Here is a 22,116-nt window from a genome sequence, read left to right on the forward strand (position 1 = left end):
GCGTGCTCAAGATTAATTGAAAAATTACTTTGAATAATTGTAAAAAATAAATGAATTATTTTAGTGTTATAAAGTGTTATGTGTATGTAAACAAAAGTGACCTCTTTTATCACACACTATATTAGAACTGACTGGCCTACATTAAAAAGGGTTTTAAAAAATTCACATTTTTTTTAATTTTTAAAAATTACAAAAGAGAAAAAGAGTTTTTAAAACCGTCTAAGGTATGTTAAATAGATGAATAAAAATATTAATATAAAACTTACAGCTACTTGTTACAAATCCAAATCAGATTCAGAAGATGAACTTTCAGAACCAAGATTTATAATAACTGGCTCGATCATTTTATCAGTAATATTGTCCAGCTTCCACATTTTTTCCTCTTCTTTAATAGTGTGATTTACTGCCTTTTCCCAGTTTTCAGGTTTTACATTATTTACGGCCTCCAAAAACAACTGTTTAACATCATGAATTTTAAAAGTGGTATTTTTTCTTGAAACTTCACTCTTTATCTGTGCCCATACCAGTTCAATCGGGTTTAATTCACAATGATATGGTGGGGATCTAAGTACTGTCATTCCACGATTTTTGGCAATTTCATCAATTTCGTATTTCTTAAATTTTTCTTTATGAAGGGCACACAACGAATAAAATTCCTTTCTTATAGATCCGGGATGGTACCTAATATTTTTTGAACTCAGCCAATTCTGCAAGTCTTTTTTTAACCACTTGGTTGTGGGCAGTCCTTCTATAAGTCTGGAGTGATAACTTGCATTATCCATTACTATTACACAGTTCTTAGGAAGAAGATCTATCATTTGTTCGAACCATTCTTGAAAGACATCAGCGTTCATGTCTTCATGGTAGTCACCGGTACGAGTTGATTCAAAAGTTAATAAACCACCTTCAACAAAACCGTCTGAACTGCCAATGTGTACTATTATCAGCCTGCGTCCCTTTTCTGATGGTGGGTTTAAACCAGTAGATAAGTTATTTACAAAAGCGTGCCTTTGACTTGTAACAGTTTCATCCTGCCAAAATTTATTTGGTGTATGACCCTCGTTGATCCATGTTTCATCAAGATAAAATATTTTTCTTTTTTGGTTTCTCATTTCCTTTATGGTTCTTAGAAAATGTCTTCTCCATATGACAATATCGCTTCTTTCTAATAAAATAGACTTTCTGGGATTCTTTTTCCAGCGGAAGCCTATTTCTTTTAAAAGTTTCCATAACGTACTTCGACTCATTTCTGGGTAATCCTTATCATCTCGAACTGAGACAAGAACTTTATCCAATGTTGGAAATTCTTGTCTAAAGAAGAATTCATGCACTTTCCGTCGAAGTCCTTCTTTAAAATGATATTCTATTTGAAATTTTGGTTTCCCTGGAGCATTACGTGGCATTTGAAAACTACCACATTTCTCTTCTTTAATAACTCTGTAAATCGTAGATTTCCCAACACCAAGTGTACTGCTAACTAACTCAACGGTCTCATCAACACTTTCACATAAACATTTGTCTGTAAATGATTTAAAACAATTAAATATTAATGTTTTTTCATTAACTGTTAGAGGACCAATTTTTCGGCGTTTACACGGCACTTCCAAATTTTCCATAACACTAGTATACACAATAAACTGCACCTTGCAACTGAAGTACCTACTTTTAGTGAACTGTTAAGAATTTTGAATACGCCACTTGGACCTTCCTATATACAAAATGGAAAAACCCACTATCACATTTTCTGTGGAATAAGTTTAGAAGGTAATTATCTAGTCAATTACTGTCGTAGATTCCTGGAATTAAAGAATTAAATGTTTGATTGTTGAAACCCTTACTTCGTGGAATGCACTCATTTGAGATAAAATAAAACGTTTTATTTTATCTAAAGAATTAAACTTTATTTTGCAAATAGGTAGGTACTTATTAAACTTTTATTGGTTATATATAACCAATAAAATAAACATCTTACATTTCTTTCAAATTCATTAGTACCTGTTAACCTCCATCACTCCGACACTGGCAACCTTATTTAGGGATTAGTAACCCTCACAACTATTGTATTCTATTCTGCTCCAACCTTTATACCTGGTGGTCATACTCAATTTAAAATTGTTTTCCTATATACTTCTGTAAACTTGTTGACAAATATCTGTTTTTCATTGAGTCACCCGTATCAACAGTTTAGGGATTTGCATACATAATTTAGTGTTTTATTACTCTCTCATACATAAAAATACACTATAGCTATGGAGACCTGGACAAAGAAGTGAGAGATCAAGTACAAAAAGCAAATAGACTGGCAGGATGCCTTAATAACACTATGTGGCGAAACAGACAGAGACACATTAACACTGAGATGAAGTCAAGAATTTATAAAGCCAGTGTAAGATCAATAATGACATTTGCCTCAAAAACAAGACCCTACACAGCTACAATGCAAAGGCTAGTGGAAACGGCGGAGATGAGAGTACTAAGAAGAATTACAAGAAATTCGCTGAGAGATCGAAAGAGCAGTGAAGATATTAGAAGAAAATGTAACATTTAGTGTATAAATGAATGGACACAAAATAGAAAAAAAGAATGACAATCTTCCATTCCAGAATTGCTTATAAAGAGGCAAAAGAAGTAGAAGAACAACATTTAGTGGAATTTTTCCGTTACTCGATACACGATTAATTCTTTTTTCGAGAAATTTTGTTTATATCTAAAGTCAATAATTATCGATTTATGATAAAATTATTATTGTTTCACCCAACCCTACACTGTCTAAAAATTCCAGTTATTCTAGAAGACCACCGTCGCCACTTTTTCTGTTAAAAACATTTTGTGTGGTACTTCCCATTAAAATGTAAAACCTTGTATGTCATTTGTTAGTTTCACAAAATGTCTAAAAGATTGGTCAGGTCGTATATTACCAACCCTCTGAAAGGTCATTATTTATAAGTTGTCTTCAAGAAGAAGCGCACTGGATATGAATCACTTATAAAGTGTATAGTGTCGTAAAGATTATATAGGGTGGAGAAACATGGATGTCTTTTTTTGTTTCGCTCAAAATATTACTTTTTACGATGCTTTTAAATAAATTTTCATAAAGCCTCATTTTTATACGTCAATCTAACTCGATGCTCAAAACAAATGATAATGGTTGTCCTAACCTCAAATTTGTCATATTGCTGCCGACAAAAAATAGTCAATATCAAGAAGAAACAAAGACTTTTTCGATCTTTGAGAAATGAATTCTCACAGGAATAACGAGTGCAAGACCCAGAGGCGTTCCAAATGATTTCTTGTCGTCACGTTGGAATTTTAATACGTACACATCATGACAATCATGCAATTTTTCAGACTTTACATTTTCAGAGCCGTATCGCAAGGGGTTAGCGCTTACCCGGACTTACATCGACTCCTGCACAAAGCTCCTGGTTTAAATATACAAAAGGCAATTTTTTGTATGATTTTAATATACAGATTACTACATTGTTTTGTTGACCATAGGAATTAAGATTCTTTGCAATCCCATCGCTAGAGTATATTTATTATAATGCTCTACAACTAATTTTTTGGTTATTTTTTAGCCTTAATAGCATACAAATGAATAAGTAAGTAAATAAGTAATATGCTTTATTGTCACTGAAAATTGTATGGACAAAGCTTATAACAATAAGATAAGAAAGAAGAAAAAAAATCAGAATAAGAATCGTTTGTACTTTTAAATAAAAAAAAACAATAAAATTCTTCCAAACTTTAACATAAAAAATACTACCGAATTAAGAACCCACAAACTTTGTAAAATGTACCTAACAAAAAATAAAAATTAGAAAAGCAGATTAATGAAGTAAGGGCTCAAATATTCCACCTCCTTGTGCTAAACTGTAACCAAATCTGTCACACAGATTTCTCCTCATATTTTGAAGTATAGTCCAGGAAATGAAGCATTTCACCTCGCAATTTTTTCGTCCTGCGTGGATTGACTTGAAATTTTAACGGAAGGTAGGTAATAGCCTAAGGATCAAAATCTATATCGAACCAAAGTGCGCCAAAGCCTTGGGGGTGGTTGCCACCCCATCTCGGGGGTGAAAAATTTTTTTTACGTTTTAACCACAGGTTTCGATTGAAAAAGTGATTCTAAACAAAAAATATTCTATACATGTTTTTTGTAAAACGGATATTTTTCAAGTTATTCGCGATTGAAAGTAACAACTTTTAGACGAAAAAATCGACGTTTTTAATCGATTTTTCGCGAATAACTCGAAAATGGTGCATTTTATCAAAAAAATTGTAGAGAACAAATTTGCAGCTTTTAAAAAGACAAATACAATTCATTTTAAAATGTTTTTGCGATATAATAGGAACCGAAATTCGGCCTATCAATGTTCAGCGGTTTTCTTCAAATGCCAAATTTGAAAGATTCAAAGTCAAATATCGGGAAAATGATGCATTTTTGGAAGAAAACTCATAGAACCTTTTTTAAAAAGCATAAATAGACCTATCATAAAAAAAAGACTCTAGCTCAAAAATTGAGTGAGTTATGATGAAAATAAGGTCAATACCTCATTTTTTTACGAAAAAATCGATGAAAACAACCCCCTAACCACCCCCATAATTAAAATTGATCTTCACCCTTCTGCAATTCTCTTTGTATATGTATTGTTAATACGTCCAAGAAGTTTGACCCATTTAAAATGCTTAGTTTTAGAAAAAGTACAGCTTAAAGCGAGAAACGATTTACAATTTCATATTTTTTACACTTCTTTTTTTAAATATCCCCGAAAATACTGAATATATGAAAAAAAAATGTACTAGATTGTAGCTTTTTTAATGAATAAAATTTTCCTTTATTTAGATTTGTTGTACAATGAATATTTGGCGAGATATTTTCGAGCCCTTTAAACTCACCCCATTTAAAAACCAAGGGTTCCAAAAAGATTTAATTCACAGATCCTTGTAGCTCTTAAAAACCTCTACAAAATCGTTTTTGAAGAAACACTCTATCGTTAAAAATGAAGGAAATACGTTAAAAAAAACCAATTAATTTTTTTTTCCGGAAAATTCCATTAGTATAGTACAGTACATTTCGGAGCATAATAATCTACAAAGAAGAAGATATTTTAGATGCTGGCAGATACTGTGCAATAATGTTGTACGGAACTGTTAAAGACACAACGAAAAACTGTGCGGTTAAGCTATCATCCCTTCTGCCCACTGTTGATGCCTTAGATGAGCATTCAAAAAGATGCTATTACCAAATTCAACAGTGGATTGGCAATGAAAATATCCGAGCAACAGATTGGGGATGGTATTCCAAAGATGGTTTGTTATTACCCGTACGCATGAACAAACAACCTGCACCCGATAAACTTTTGAAAATTATTTTTTGGCAATGCAAAAAAGGATGCGGCGTTTCATGTGGGTGCAGAAAAGTTGGTTTATACTGTAACTCTACTTGTTCTGAGTGCTCAGGTGAAGGGTGCAATAATAGTCCACCAATAATTGAAGAAGATGAGGATGACATAGATCAGGATGAAGATGTAATTGATGACGAATAAAATTAATATTATAATTGTTTTACCTATAAATGTAAATATTTTCAACTATTTATGTAAGTGTATAAGAATATATGGTGCCTTTTTATGTTGATAAATTTTTTTGTATTTAATTCTACTTTTTTCAATTTATATCTATTAAATTAGTTTATAAAAACTGCAATGTTGTAAAGGGTGGTTTTCAAAAGTTGAAAAGTTGCAAAATTTTGGCAAAAAATTGTTTTCACCTATAGCACTCATAACAATTGATTTTTAAGGGTTGAAAATTTATGAAATTGTATTTTAAAGTATAAAAAAATCACTATTTAACTAATCCAAACCAAATTTCACTCATCTTAAGATTTGTAATGTTATTTTACAATTTTTGAAAATTAGGGGTAGTTTTCACCCCTAAGAACAATCAGGGTCCATCGGCATGACATAAACTATAAAGCAGAGGGTGAGTTGAGCTTAATACCAAATTTTTATGCAAATCGTTCCAAGGTGAAATCATTTTCTTAACCTTTACTAATTTTTTTTTACATTAATCTCTAACAAGGGTCGCTTTTTAAGGGTTGAAATATGATGGAACTTTATTCAAAAGCACGAAACCATCATTATTTAATTAATTCAAACCAAATCTTACCCATATTCAGGTTTAATATGTTATTTTATAATTTTTGACAATTAGGGGTAGTTTTCACCCCTAAAACCCTTCAGCGCACTTCGGTTCGATATAGATTTTGATCCTTGGGCTATCACCTACCTTCTGTTAAAATTTCAACTCAATCCATGCAGGACGAAAAAATTGCGAGGTTTTCACTTTTTTCGAGCTTCATTTCCTGAACTAGTAGTGCTGGTGTAATGCTTGCAGAGAAATGAAGTATTTTGCCCTTAATTCGACTAAGTTCTTGTACAGAATGCCAATCTTCTTCTTCAAGTGCCATCTCCGCTTCGGAGGTCGGCAATCATCATAGCTATTCGGACTTTTGAGACGGCAATGCACAATTGCTTATTGCAGAATTGCTTATAAAGACGAAGAAGAAGAAGAAGACAATAGCTGAACGCAGATGGAGCTCAATCATTATTTTACAATACTATTTCACTGATTTTCGTAATTCTATAGAGGAGAACTTTATTTAGTTGGATATATATCATCATTTTTTCTTATTAAACAGAAACGGTGTTTTTTTGGTTATTCTATTCCTCCCTTTTGATGGACGTGTACGTAGCTATACTTTGTACTCGTCATAAACACTTCGCTTTTGTCCTTCCACTTAGTCACTAATATATATATATATATATATATATATATATATATATATATATATATATATATATATATATATATATATATATATATATATATATATATATTAGCTCTCCAGGCCTAAAAGGCCCATGGCTTGGGTTACTATTCTTTTCCATTCTTTTCTGTTTGTTGCTTTATTTTTCCAGTTTGGTATTTTAAATTTTTCTATGTCTTTTTCAACATCCTTATTCCACCTGGTTTTCGGTCTGCCTTTCTTCCTTTTCCCTCCTATTCCTCCCATTAGCATTCCTTTTGGCAGTCTCGTGTTTTCCATCCTTTGGATGTGTCCCAACCATCTCAGTCTTTGTGACTTTATGATCCCTACGATATTCGGTTCTCCATACATCTCCTCTAATTCCATATTTGGTCTTTTTATCCATATACCATTCCATAATTTACCTCCAAATATTTTCCTGAGGACTTTTCTTTCCCAGACTTGCAGCAAGACTTGCTCGGATTTGTTCATTGTCCATGTTTCACTGGCATATAATACAATAGGTCTTATTACTGTCTTATATATTCTTACCTTAGCCCTTCTAGATATGTTTTTGCTTCTTAATAAATTGTTTAGTGCAAAAATACAACGGTTACCGGCCATAATTCTCGCTTGGATTTCTTCCTTCATATTTGGTCTTCTCGTGAATGTCGCTCCTAAATACTGGAATATTTCTACTTCTTCGAATTTATATGTTTTTTCATCTGTTATTACTGTCAGATATTGTTCTTGTAGGTAATCTCTTTCTCTCCATTCCATATATTTGGTCTTTTCTTCATTTATGTACATCCCTTTCTTTCTCGCTTTCATTTCTAATCTTTTTATTATTTCTTGTAATTCTTGCTTACTTCTGGCTATCAGTACAATGTCGTCAGCAAATGCTAAGCATTGGTGTTTTCTTTGATATATAAGTCCTGACCTGCTTCCAGCTTCTCTGATGGTAACTTCGAGGACGATACTGAACAACAGCGATGACAGTGGGTCTCCTTGTCGCACCCCCTCACTGACCTCAAACTTATCTGTTTCTTCGCCATTTATTTTAACCCTATTCTCTGTTTTTCGGAGTGTCACTTTTACCATTCTTATCAGTTTTTCACTAATTCCCATTTCACGTAGTGCTTTGTATATTTCTTTGCGTTTTATCCTATCGAACGCTTGTTTAAAGTCGATGAATAGTGCCATTGTAGGTTTCCCATATTCGTAGCTTTCTGCTTGTATTTCGCGCAGTAGGAAAATTTGATCCACTGTGCTGCGCCCTCTTCTGAATCCACATTGATATTCCCCTATGTCATTATCTATATTTTCAGATAGCTTATCTTTTATATATACTGCAAGTATTTTATATGCAACATTTAGTAGGGCTATTCCACTGTAATTGTGGCATAAACTTTTGTCGCCTTTTTTGTGAAAAGAGCACAGTGTCGCTTCGGTCCATTCCTTCGGTAATTTTTCTTGTTCCCATATGTCTTTTAGCAACTTTTCCAAATGCTTAATTAGTACTGGTCCTCCATATTTAAACATTTCAGCTGTTACTTCATCTCTTCCTGGGCTCTTATTATTCTTTAGTTTCTCTATTATTTCTTTTATTTCTTTTTCGTTAGGCGGTCTTTCCTCTATTCGTTCTTGATCGACATTTTCCTTCCCTTCTTCTTTCTCTTCATATTCTGTTGTGGCAATTTCATTTAAAAGTTCTTCAAAGTATTCTTTCCATCTGCTCAATATTTCTTCATCACTTACTAAATTTCTTCTACTTTTGTTTTTGTAGTGTACAGGTTTTCCTTGGTACCCCTTTTTCTCATTTTTCACCCCTTGATGTCACTATTATACTTGTGTTAATATCCACCCCAAAAACTCTTTTTTTCTGAAATTTTGTATTTTTGCTCAGTAAACGATGTGCAAATTAAGCTACTTTGGTAATCTTTGCCATCTTATCCCACAAAAATAATCACAAAATATCTCTACTTCTAGCTTTTGGACCATGACTATGATTGGTTTGATACCAGAGTTTTGGACACTGAATATTTTTCAAGTTCTGTTTTCAACTGTTTAAAATTTTCAATATATAAAACCGTGAAAAACATGTTTTTTTGGGGGGTCTAAAGATGTTTCGAAAGTTTTGAATGTCCTAAAGGCTTCATTTAATTTAGTATATATATAACCAATAAAAAATTCTTGATTAGATCTATTTTGAAATTTATAAAATGGAGAAAATCCCCAAAAAACACTAAAAAACAGTTTTTGGGAGTTTTGAAGATGGTGCACCATACGGAAAAATCTGAAAAAAATCAGAGATATAATTTTTGATCCAATACACCAAATAAAAAAAATGAACCTCCAGCTACCTCAAAAAAAAGTTGTACGCTTTTTTCTTGGTAGCGAGCTAAAATTGCGCTAAGCCTTAGTGGAGGGTGGTACCTTCGATCAACTGTTCTGCATTTTGCTGTGTTTTAATGGTCCTCTGATGTTTTTATCCCAGTTCCTAGATTTTTGAACTATTTAATTTCTAAAACCTTTAGGTAATGCTCTTGGCACGTTTTTTATTATTTCCTCAATTAATTCTTTTCGTTGTTGAATGTTTATGTAACCGCTAACTTCTAAATCTTCTTCTTCTTCTACACATTATCGTAATTAAACGTTCAAAAGCAATTCAAAGTAACGGTTTACCCCCTAATCGGCCATTAGTGTTTGTATGTACAATCTTCTCGTTGTAGGTATTCCACGCACGTCTCTTGGAGCTACATCGTCCATTTCTCTTTGCGAAGTTATTACCGTCTGGTAAAGGTACATGCGGTCTGTCTGCAGCGCATAAATAGGAGATGTAGATGGGTAAAAAATCCGCAATTTATACGGAGTATTATAACTGCCAACCAATTGGGTAAATGAGAAACAAACTGTCTAATAAATATCGAGCTGAACACTCATTTATTTATCGCGAATCGGCGTTTGTATTCGAGAGGAGGATTAATCGAGAGGATTTCTTTATAAGAAGGAATAACATAATGCTATACAGCCTTTAGGAAAAATCTGATATAGAGAAGTAAAAAATTTGTACGACACGACACTTGTACGTATTTATATTTGTACGTATACGACACATAAGGCAGGGAAAACGAAAGGAAATAAACGCAGTAAGAGATACTTCAAACCAAATACAAATAAGCCCAGAACAAATAGCTAGGGTATGGAAAGAATATTATGAGAAAAAATTTGATACCGAAGTGATAAAGGAAGACAATATAATCAATGAAGGCGAAGAAAACACAGAGCCAGAGCAAATAAGTAGAGAAGAAGTAATAGAAGGATTATCAAATATAAAAATAGGCAAGGCAGGTGGAGATGATGAAATTGAACCGGAAATGGTAAAATACATGGGAGAAGAAGGAATAAACTGGCTATGGAAAATATATAAAGAGGCGTGGGAAAAACAAACAATCCCTAAAGACTGGCAGAACAATATCATCGTGCCAATATACAAAAAAGGAGAACATGTAAACTGCGACAACTATAGGGTAATATGTGTGTCGGTGTGCTTTAAAATATATACGAAAATAATAGAGAAGAGACTGAGACAAGAAGTAGAAATGGTATTGGGAGAAGAACAAATGGCATTTAGACCGGGAAGACAGACAAATGACAACATATATATCATTAGAAACCTAATAGAAAGAAGCATAGATACGGGGAAAAAACTAGTATTAGCATTCATAGACCTAAGAGCAGCATTTGACACGATAGAAAGACATATTATAGGGAAATGCTTGAGGAAAATTAACGTACCTAATGCATTGATAAAAATTATAGAAAGTACTTACAAAGAGGTAAAAGGAAGGGTACAAATAACAGGGGAAAGATCGGAAGCATTTAATTGGAAGAGAGGTATTAAACAAGAAGATAGTCTCAGCCCTTTGCTATTCATAATAGTAATGAACGAATTGATAAAAAACACTAGAGTCATAACTAATCAACTACAGACAATAATAGGTTACCGCAGATTACAACCGGTAACAATAGAGTCCTTAATGTATGCAGACGACATAGTACTAATAGCAGATTCCGAGAATAAAATGCAGAAACTAATGGATATATGGATGGATAATGGATAGAACAAATAGAAGAACTTAAAATGGAGATAAACGAGGAAAAAAGTAAGATAATGATAATCAGCGGCAAAGGAGATAAGGAAGATAATCAAATAAAGATAAAATGTAAAAACTCAGAATTGGAAATAGTTACGAATACCTGGGAAGTATAATAACTAATGATGGAAAAATAGACTGGGAAATAACAAATAGAGCAAAGAAATCAAACAAGTTATATTATGCGTTAGCCCCAATAATGGGAAAAAGAGAACTTGCACGAGAAACAAGAATAAAAATATATAACACAATAGTGATACCGACTGTGCTCTATGCAAGTGAAAACTGGACAATTCTGGAAAAACATAAGAGCAGGATAAACGCAATGGAGATGAGACATCTAAGAAGGATAGTTGGAAAGACAAAATGGAATAGACTAAGCAACGAGAATATTAGGAGAATGGCCAACCAGGAACCGATAATGAACAAAATAGCAAAGAGACAAATGAACTGTTATGGGCATCTGATGAGGATGCAATCCAATAGAATAACAAGAAAAATTTATGAAGCAAAAAACATCGGAAAAAGAAAAAGAGGCAGACCAAGAAAAAAATGGATACAGCAAGTAGTAGAGGCGGGAAAACTTAAACAAAAATCACTCGAGGAATTGAAAATAATGGCAGGAAACAGAAAAGAATGGAAGAGGTGGGTAAGTGAAAATTAAAATAGCTAGCCCAAATCCGACACCCTGTTAGGGTAAAAGGAAGGGGAGAAAGAAAGAAAGAAAGAAAAAATTTGTAAAAATTTAATGTTTTGGCTTTGGACACTTCTACAGCAGGACAATTTATTGACAAGGAAATGATTTCATAATGATTTTTGTTCAGTGTTTCAAAATAAAACAATCGGACGAAGTTTGATAAAGAGGCAATAAATAAAGAAGAAGTCTACGATTATTAGTACTACGTTTATCTGTTGAGACATAAATACTATTATTCGTTTATTAGCGTATATTATTATATACGCCTTAATCTGAGTCAAATATGAGTCCGAAGAACATCAGAAGCCCCGTTAGCTTTGAAAATCAAGTGAAAGTGAAGTGGACAACACAAAAATAGTCACAGACAGGCAAAATTCGAGGTATTCGAGGTTCCAATCTTACTTGAGGAATAGGAAACAACTAGTTAGAGCAAATGATACTGACTCTAGTTACAAAAGCATTGTATGTGGAGTACCATAAGGTTCAGTATTGGCTCCACTACTTTTCCTTATCTTTATAAATGATATAATCGATAAGTATCGCCTGGAAGAACTCTAATATTGCAACCATACCAATTTACTCTCTTTTAATGTGGATAAGACAGCAACATTATCCTATAAAGGAGCTCTTCAACCCTTGCTTTTTAATAACAGCCAGATCAGTATTGTTGATTTTGTAAAATTTGGTATTTTTATTGACAGCGACCTTAAATGGTCGCTTTATATCGATTTGTTAAGTAGAAACTTAGGTCGCTATACAATAAGAGCTCTTTCAAGAAAATCAATTTAGCATCTTCCAAAATAACATATTTTTCTTTGTTCGAGTCACATCTTCGATATGACCTTACTTTTTGGGGTTATAGTACTGCTGCCCAATCTGATGTTATTTTTAAATTACAAAAAAGAGCAGTACGGTATCTTTTTGGCCTCAGTAGAATAACACATTGCAGAAACTACTTCAAAAATCACGGGATTTTAACTCTTCCCTCTTTATACAGGGTGAGTCATGAGGAACTTTACATACTTCTACCATATATAGAGTCCCTCAGAGAGCATATCATGTGGCCACTAAAAAATGTCAACCCCTCTTCTTTATTAATTAACAGGGTGATTTGTGTAATTGACCATTTATTTCATTTTACTGTAGTGTTTATACGGCTCATTTGATTTTTTTAATTTTTGCATGATACAGTACACTACTATCAAGCATTCGACTGGTATTAGCTAAACTAAAAAATTCCAGGACTGGTTTTGGAAAAATTAATTTAGGGATTCGTATTAAATATTACACCCTGTATAAATTTTTTTTAAAATGCAATAAGTGATTTTCAAACTACATAAATAGCCAATGAAAACGACATATGTGACAATGTTGTCGCACTTTTATTAAATTTTTAGTGAACGATCAAATCTTACCAAAAATAGAACAACCATAATGAAGTATCAAATTATAAGGTATTAATTTAAACAAATGTTATAAATTTCAAACATTTTAATTAAAATGAATTCCTACAACATAATCTAATACGTAGAAAATTAACATCTTTACTGTCACTTTGTATTATCTCTACGATAGAATCAATTGTTTTTCAATTTTAAATTTTTACTCATAGATCGTATTGGGGCATTATTTTCGATAAATAATAAATTGAATTGATTAAAAAGTCAAACCTCTTGTATGTGTTAGTTTTTGTTAATTGTAAATGATTAAAATTTTATGTCAAATAATAATACATTGCATCAACTGTACTAAATAAAAATAAATCTAAAAAAGTTTAAAATGAAGGTTGGCGTTGACCGTTTGACGTTTCTTGATATTTTATACCCATTGTCATTAGTGTCATTATCAATTGTTATTTATGTGTACAAGAATACATATTTCTTCTGTCATATCTACGTTAAGTACATTGTGTTAGTTTTGGTAGAGCTTTTGTTACTTTCGTTCAAAATGCCACATGAGTTTTCGACCACAGAATATGCAGACATAATATTTGTTTATGGATTCTGTAATGGGAATTGTAGGGCTGCTAGTAGAGAATATCGAAGGAGATTTCCTAATCGTCGAACTCCCAGTCATCCAACATTTGGGTCAGTTTTTAATTATTTGCGAGAAAATGGCACTTTTCCTAGTGGAACCACAGAGGAACAGAGCGACATGTAGATGAAGCGCAGGAAGATGACATTATGGACGCCGTTACTATGAACCCTACAATAAGCACTAGACAAGTAAGTCGAGAACTCAATGTTACTTAATCAAAAGTAAGTAGAGTCTTACAAAAAAATAATCTATACCCATATCACATTCAAATGGTTCAGCGACTACATGCTGGAGATGAGATTGTAGATGGATTAACAATAATCGACCAACGCTATACAGGACACTATTTACAGATGAAGCCCAATTTACCAGAGACGGGATAAATAATTCACGAAATTCACATGTGTGGGCAGAAGAAAATCCCCATGCTATTCGAGAACGTCGTTCTCAGTTAAGGTTTTCGGTTAACGTGTGGATTGGTGTCATAAATAACCAATTAGTAGGTCCTCACTTTTTTGATGGTCCTTTAACAGGGCAGGTCTATTTGAACTTTCTACAAAATATTTTGCCGAATTTGCTTGCCAATGCGAACGTTGCTATCCGAGGGATGTATTTTCAGCATGATGGGGCACCCCCACACTTTTTAGTGGCAGTGAGACAACATCTCAATAATGTTTATGGCAACAGGTGGATAGGACGTGCAGGTCCTATTTCGTGGCTTTCAAGATCCCCTGATTTCAATCCCGTTGATTACCATATTTGGGGACGATTGAAGCAACTAGTTTACGCAGTGAATATTAATAACCGACAACAATTAATTGATAGAATTATACATTGTTGTAATACTATTAGAAACGATCCCCAGAGTATCCGTAATTCAATACGTCAATTAACAATTCGGCAACAAAAATGTGTACAGGCTGCAGGGTTCCATTTCGAAAATCTATTTTGAATTATTTTTATTTTGTTACCATTATTGTATCTTTTCCAGTTCTAATTTATGGGTTTATCATAACTATGTACATATTTTTAGTTTTTTTTTTAAATTGTTCTTCGTTATTGTTAGTAGTTACTGTTTTTTGTTGTGCAGTGACTCAGTTTATCATTTCAATTAAAATGTTTGAAATTTATAACATTTGTTTAAATTAATTACCTTATAATTTGATACTTCATTATGGTTGTTCTATTTTTGGTAAGATTTGATCGTTCACTAAAAATTTAATAAAAGTGCGACAACATTGTCGCATATGTCGTTTTCATTGGCTATTTATGTAGTTTGAAAATCACTTATTGCATTTTAAAAAAAATATATACAGGGTGTAATATTTAATACGAATCCGTAAATTAATTTTTCCAAAGCCAGTCCTGGAATTTTTTAGTTTAGCTAATACCAGTCGACTGCTTGATAGTAGTGTACTGTATCATGCAAAAATTAAAAAAATCAAATGAGCCGTATAAACACTACAGTAAAATGAAATAAATGGTCAATTACACAAAACACCCTGTTAATTAATAAAGAAGAGGAGTTGACATTTTTTAGTGGCCACATGATATGCTCCCTGAGGGACTCGACATATGGTAGAAGTGTGTAAAGTTCCTCATGACTCACCCTGTATATTCTAGAATCTATTTAGATTATGTTCTAGAATATAAATTGCTACAAATTCCCCTAGTTGTTTATTGAAATTATCATAATAGATTTTAAAAAATATGAGCAGTTTCTTTTCATTTCAGATAACCAAATGCACCTTCCACAAGTACGGTCCCTCTGGCTCCATCCAATACCACGACGCAATGTGCGTAATGGCCCTCAACATCATCAACGACAAAATCTACACCGCCCTTTGGTTTTGGTTCATCTTCCTCTTCATTTGTTCGGTCTTAGGTCTAATCTGGAGAATCATAACCTACATTTTGCACGCCAGAAGCAGAGGCTTCAACCGAATGATCTTTTCGAGCTCCTGTCCAGGAAAACTGAACCCGTGGCGCGTATTAAACGTTACAAGAACGCCCAGCTACTCCGACTGGCTGTTTTTGGTGTATTTGTCCAAAAACGTCGATCCGTTGGTCTTCAAGGAAATTTTCGTGGGCATCGCTCAAGACTACGAGGAGAGGAGCTCCATGAAGAAGCCGCTGCTGGATCTGGAGGATTCCGATAAATACGCTTAAGTGCCTGAAGTTTAAAAACAGTGGCAATAGTATTATAAAAAAATGTGATGTGCGTTTAGAAGAGAGTGGTGGTATAAAAGGTTTGGTAAACTGCCATATAGATTAATAGATTACCGTCCATAAAGTGGTAAAGGTACTAAAAAACCTTGTATATTAAAGTTTTTCTTGACGATGGATGTTAGTACTATATTATTTGATTAATTGTAAAGTCTGGACATTTGTTTATTAGGAGATCAAAATCAAAATTTGATATGCCTTCAAAAAGTAAATCTTCAATACTTAAACCTTTAAAATTTCCCTTATCATTGCTATGCTTAATCTACAAAGACTTAACTGTAATCATTGTCTGGATATTCTATAATCTAATATAAACCTTTTAGTATATTGTTATCATAATATCGTCTTATAAATTTGATAAAAGTGTTCGTTCTCTCTTGCAAGGGATATCAAGAGCAAGGAACAAAAAATATGTAAACATATTAACAACAAAAGTGAAGATTGATTTGGGACAAATACAAATTGGGGATATAAAACAGCAGTAGGTAATAGAAGTTAACACAACAAAAGAATTTCAGATTAGAAAATTAATTTTCTGTATCGGTAGTGGCACGCCGTCTACTACACCGGTCATAAAAATAGTCCTCTGGATGCATTTTTTTTAAATTTCAATAAAATAATTTATTGTTTGTAGTTTTTTTTAACATTGTTTATTAATATTGACATATTTTTTTTATAATGTTTAATTCTTCTTCTTCTTCAAGTGCCATCTCCGCGGCGGAGGTCGGCAATCATCATAGCTATTCGAACTTTTGAGACGGCTGCTCTGAAAAGTTCATTTGATGTACATCCGTACCACTCTCTCAGGTTGCGCAGCCATGACTTTCTACGCCTCCCTATGCTTCTCTTTCCTTGGATCTTTCCCTGCATGATCAGTTGGAGCAAGGTGTATTTCTCTCCACGTGTAATATGTCCGAGATATTCCAATTTTTTTGTTTTTATTGAATTTAAAATTTCCATTTCTTTGTTAATCCTTCTCAGAACATCTTTGTTTGTGACGTGTTCTGTCCATGATATTTTCAGAATTCTTCTGTACACCCACAGCTCAAATGATTCCAGTTTTTTTATTGATGTAGCATTCAAGGTCCAAGATTCCATTCCATAAAATAAGGTCGAAAAAACATAGCACCTCGCCAACCTAACTCTTAGTTCCAGTTTTAAATCCCTGGTACATAGAACTCTTCTCATTTTGTTGAAGTTTGCTCTAGCCTTTTCTATTCTTATTTTTATCTCCTGATTGTAATCATTTGTGGAGTTAATCATTGTTCCCAGGTATGCATATTTGTCCACTTGTTCGACGTTGGTTTCGTTTATTAGAAGACTCTCGTTATTTCTTTGAGTTTTCGATATTCTCATAAATTTCGTCTTCTTGACATTCATTGTTATTCATTGTTGTCTTCTTTTCCATACTCTGCTATTCTGGTCACCAGTCTCTGAAGATCTTCAATGTTTTCGGCTAAAATCACAGTGTCGTCCGCATATCTAATGTTGTTAATGGGAACTCCATTTACCTTTATTCCAGCTGTTTCACCCTCAAGAGCTTTTTTCAGGACCTCTTCGGAGTAGCCGTTGAAAAGAATTGGCGACAATACGCATCCCTGTCTTACTCCACATCTAATTTCAATTTCTTCTGACAGCTGTTCGTTAACACGTACTTTTGCTCGCTGTTTATAGTATAAATTTGATATGATCCTGAGGTCGTTGTAGTCAATCTTCTTTGATTTCAGGACATTCATTAAATGTTCATGTCGTACTTTATCGAATGCTTTATTATAGTCAATAAAACATGCGTATATATCTTGATTGACGTCCAGGCATCTTTGTATTAGTATATTAAGTGAAAAAAGAGCTTCACGTGTTCCTAGGCCTTTGCGGAAACCAAATTGTGTATTATTAACGTCTATGTCCAGTTTGTGATATATTCGGTTATGGATGACTTTAAGTAGTAACTTTAGCGTATGAGACATTAAGCTAATGGTGCGGTAATCGCTGCATTCTCTTGCGTTTTTCTTTTTAGGGAGACAAATAAAAATAGATGTCAACCACTCTTTGGGTAATACGCCTGAACTATAAATTTGGTTCAAAAGTGTCACTAAAACATCAATGTGCTTCTCATCTAGAATTTTTAGGATTTCTATAGGAAGCATATCAGGTCCAGGGCTTTTCCCGCTCTTCATTGTTTTTAATGCGTGCAATATTTCTTCTTTTGTAATATATGGACCTATTTCTTCTGACGTAAGTTCTATGTGCTCCAGATCTCCTCTTTCATCATCGAACAATTCATCGATATATTCTGCCCATCTTTGTATTTTCTCGTCCGTATGTGTTATAGCAGTACCGTCTCTATCCAGAATTGCACAAGTGGGATTTTGTTTTCTTAGTCCTGCCAGTTCTTTGACTTTCTTATGTAGGTTAAACAGATCATATTTATTTTGAAGGTCTTCGATCTCTTTGCATTGCTCTTCAAATGTTCTGTTTAATTACGTAGCTTAAAATATAGTCCACCATATAGTTTGTTTGTTATGTACTGGCGAAACGAGCACCATCCTCTAAAAGCCTCCAACTTTTCGTCCACGGTTACGTATTGCGAATGAGAGAAACATTTGTTCTGATTTTCGTTCCACTTGGTAATAAGATCTCTTATTGGCGCTAATTTATCCAAACTAACTCTATCATGCCTTGTATTGATATCATCAGTTCTCATTTACCTTGGTAAATTTCTGAATCTCGTGATGTTCATTGTCAATCGGAAAACCTCTATACCAGTGCCGTCCGTTTTCCACAAATCTGTTGTATCAAGGTGACTTGCCTTTCTTGCACCTGCAGGATATAAGAGACCTAAAAGGGCACGAATTGCATCAATGTTGTGAGGTATATGTCTCAATCGCGACTGATCTTCTGCTTGTCTGCTTCTATTTTTGTATTGGTCCCATCAACAATTATTTGCAACATATCGATATCAAATAGATTATTCCGGTTAATATCGGTTTTCTGCAGAACAATAATTTCACTTCTAGTTCTGGCGTTCTTAGGGGCAATTTTATTCGCCCATTTTGTTTTATTATCTTTGCTCAAAAAATATGGACCAAAGGCAATCTATCTTATTATCTAATTCCTCATTTTCCTGTTCCGTAGCGCTTCCCTTCAAGTTTTCTTCTACACGATCTTCTTCTACCGATTTCTCTTCATCATCATACACAAAGACTAAACTGGCTTGGTCACCTAGAAAGAATACCAGATAATCGAGCTGTAAAAGTAGTGTAGAGATGGAAGCTCCAAGGAAACAGAACAAGAGGAAGGCCCCGTAAAAGGTGGATAGACGATATAGAGAGGGATCTTAAAACCATGAACATCAGGCAGTGGCGAAGGAAAGTATCCGACAGGGCAAAATAGAAGGGCATTGTTAAGCAGGCCAAGACTCACAAAGGGTTGTAGTGCCATTATAAGAAGAAGAAGATAATACTCATCACCCGTCGAAACTTCTTCAAAAAGTGCTAACAATATTTTTTACTCTTTTTCATAATCCATAATATCTGAAAAATAAAGTTTTATTATAACACAATTACTTATAAGTTACAAAATTCTATTACTTCTCTAGACGCACACGGTCCACTCCACCGGTTTCATGATACACAGTCGATAAATGTACCTATCAAAATAGTCGATAAAAGTACATATGCCTACGTCTACTGAAAGGTTGAGATCTTACACAATACAGGACCCTTCATAAAAAAGCACAACAATTAGAAAAAACTTTGGCAAGGCATATATACCTAGAGATGGATTATCTAAAATGCTACGACACGATGACAATGTTATTGTTTATTTTCACTTTATCCAGAATTGTTTAAGAGATTCACGAAAAATTGTAGTTGCATTCGTATCCTGGATATTCCACAACTTTTTCAGCTGGGGCATACACAAAAAGTCTAATTATGAAACCTGCAAATATTCCTACATATACGAGCCTCTTCCCATATCAGTTGGCCCAACGTTAGATTGAGAAGAAATGCCATATGCCATGATAGATGCCATAATAATTAATATGGGAACTTATAAAAACATGCAGAGTATATTTTGTTTATGATAATCGACTTAAACTGCCAATTCCATAAGTGGGCCAACCGATAAGGGAAGGACGCTATTACGGACCATTGTGTGGACGCTTGAAGGATTATTGTGCTTAATATTTGCGTAATGAACGGCACCAAATAGTTACCGCTCCGCTACTGATAGCGTGGATAAATATGTAAGCAAAGCGCTCGGATCGAATCGGTACGGAAATAAGGGTTTGCGCTGGATCTTCGTAACTGGCGCCTACTGTAGTGTAGTGTAGGCATTAGGCCTATGATGATGGCTAGTCGTATGATCGTCTATGTTTGGCAAAACCATCCTGCAAGCGTCCACACAATCGTCTGTAATAAGCATCTAGCGATTCTCTTTGATGCGTCTTCGAAAAACCGACAATTCACGCGTTGTAAGCGATCATAGTCAATGATGGGCAAATATAGCCGAGTATGCCCTCTACACAGTCGTGTTCGCTCTTATTTGTCTGTAAACGCCATCGCTGATTATGAAGAGGGGCCCAGGTCCGACTCGATACAACCAAGCCTAAATAAATCACGTCTGGATTATTATTATTTTACGCTGTGTAGCTCTCTAGTGCTACTAGCAAAAACCTCAGCAATTTTGATTTAATATACAAGGTTTATTGTTACAACTATCACCAAACAATCTGCAATGTACTCAATACTTGCTGTGAAAGCCATATACACCAAAAACTACCCTTTTATAGCTCTTTTTTGCCATTTTTATTAACTCAATGTAGCATTTTACCATTTTATTGTGATTGTATCTTTTCGTAACAATTCTGTTACGTAAGAATATGTTTATTACACATAATGTTATTTATAGAGACTCATACTTTTAATATTACAATTATTTAAATGTTGTATAGATAAGGAATTTTTTATTTACCGTTCCAAGTTCATGCACTTCAAAAAGTCGTACTGGGCCGTACGTACCACAAGTACTTTTATTTTAAATAGTGTTTATGTTAATTTTTTAATTTTGCATTCTTTATCTTATAGATAAAATGTTTGTGATGTCATGTACCGTAATTTGTTAAATGTATTCGTTGTATGTGCATAATAATCTATTATACTTTGCTGTGCAGCTGTTTTCTTCATCATTTGAAAGTTTTTTTTTGTAAATTTGCTAAAGAAAACGTGTTTTTGACGATAAATCTTAACGATATAAAGCCTAAACATCAAGGTTGGATCAACTGCCAATCACTTTCTGTTGATTTTTGTCGATCTCATTCCACTCACAACTGACCTCAAAATCACTGATTAACCACAGCTAAATAAGTAAAGTATTTACTAGTTTGTCGCTAATGACCACCTGGTCTATGCGATTGCTAAATTAACACGTTCGCTGCTGACATTTTTCGAGAAGTGTTACCCATTAGCGGCAATAACATTTTTTTAAAATTTTATTGTAATTGATATTAGAATATATAATAATATTCAATTAATTAAATAAAGTGTATATTTATTTATAAATTGCGATTTGAATTTTTGACTCCGATGGGAGTCATGCGCACCTGGCTAAGAATTTCTATTGTATCGATGACTGACTCCGATCGGCACAACGCAAATTAGAACGTTTTTCTAGAAAAATAATTATATAACAGAATTTTAGAAAAAATATGTTTATTTATTCTGTAAAATACAGAAAGATTCACACATTGATTTGATTTTGATTCGCATTCAGCCATTTCAAAGCATTCAACACAAAATCGGGGTTGATCAGGACATTTTTCGCATTGATATACTGTCTGCTTTCTATTTTTTCTGCCATTTTGAATCACGAAACTACCACAGCAAAGAAATGGTAAAATGTCCTCACTCACACCCTGACAAACATTAACTAACGTCACTTAACGTACACTTTTTGGATAATTTTTTCTTTACGTCGTCTCAGTAATGAATACACCCAGTCAGTTCCAGGTAAATTGTTTTTGAAAAGAGGCACTTCTAGATTCCCTGCCCATCTAAAACACTTTTGGCTAAATATTTTATATCTCGCAAGTCAAGGGGAAATCCCCACTCGCCCGATATTGCAGCACACTGTATAACAATCTTTAAAGTTTGTGGAGAATACAGCCTGCTTACCATTTTTTCTTC

The 22,116-nt window shown here is 33.7% G+C and overlaps 1 protein-coding gene across 3 annotated transcripts in view; it reads left to right on the forward strand.

The window, feature by feature from the left end:
• Inx7 (innexin 7) overlaps positions 1–16,557 on the forward strand; it is a 55,486-nt gene extending 38,929 nt beyond the window's left edge. For all 3 annotated transcript variants that reach the window (XM_072542098.1, XM_072542100.1, XM_072542099.1), the window contains one exon: positions 15,437–16,557. In XM_072542098.1, the coding sequence (XP_072398199.1) occupies positions 15,437–15,871 (435 nt within the window). In that variant the 3' untranslated portion in view covers positions 15,872–16,557. The remainder of the gene's footprint in view (positions 1–15,436) is intronic.
• Positions 16,558–22,116: the final 5,559 nt, after the last annotated feature.

Source organism: Diabrotica undecimpunctata, chromosome 8, assembly GCF_040954645.1.
Source record: "Diabrotica undecimpunctata isolate CICGRU chromosome 8, icDiaUnde3, whole genome shotgun sequence".
Classification (NCBI taxonomy): domain Eukaryota; kingdom Metazoa; phylum Arthropoda; class Insecta; order Coleoptera; family Chrysomelidae; genus Diabrotica; species Diabrotica undecimpunctata.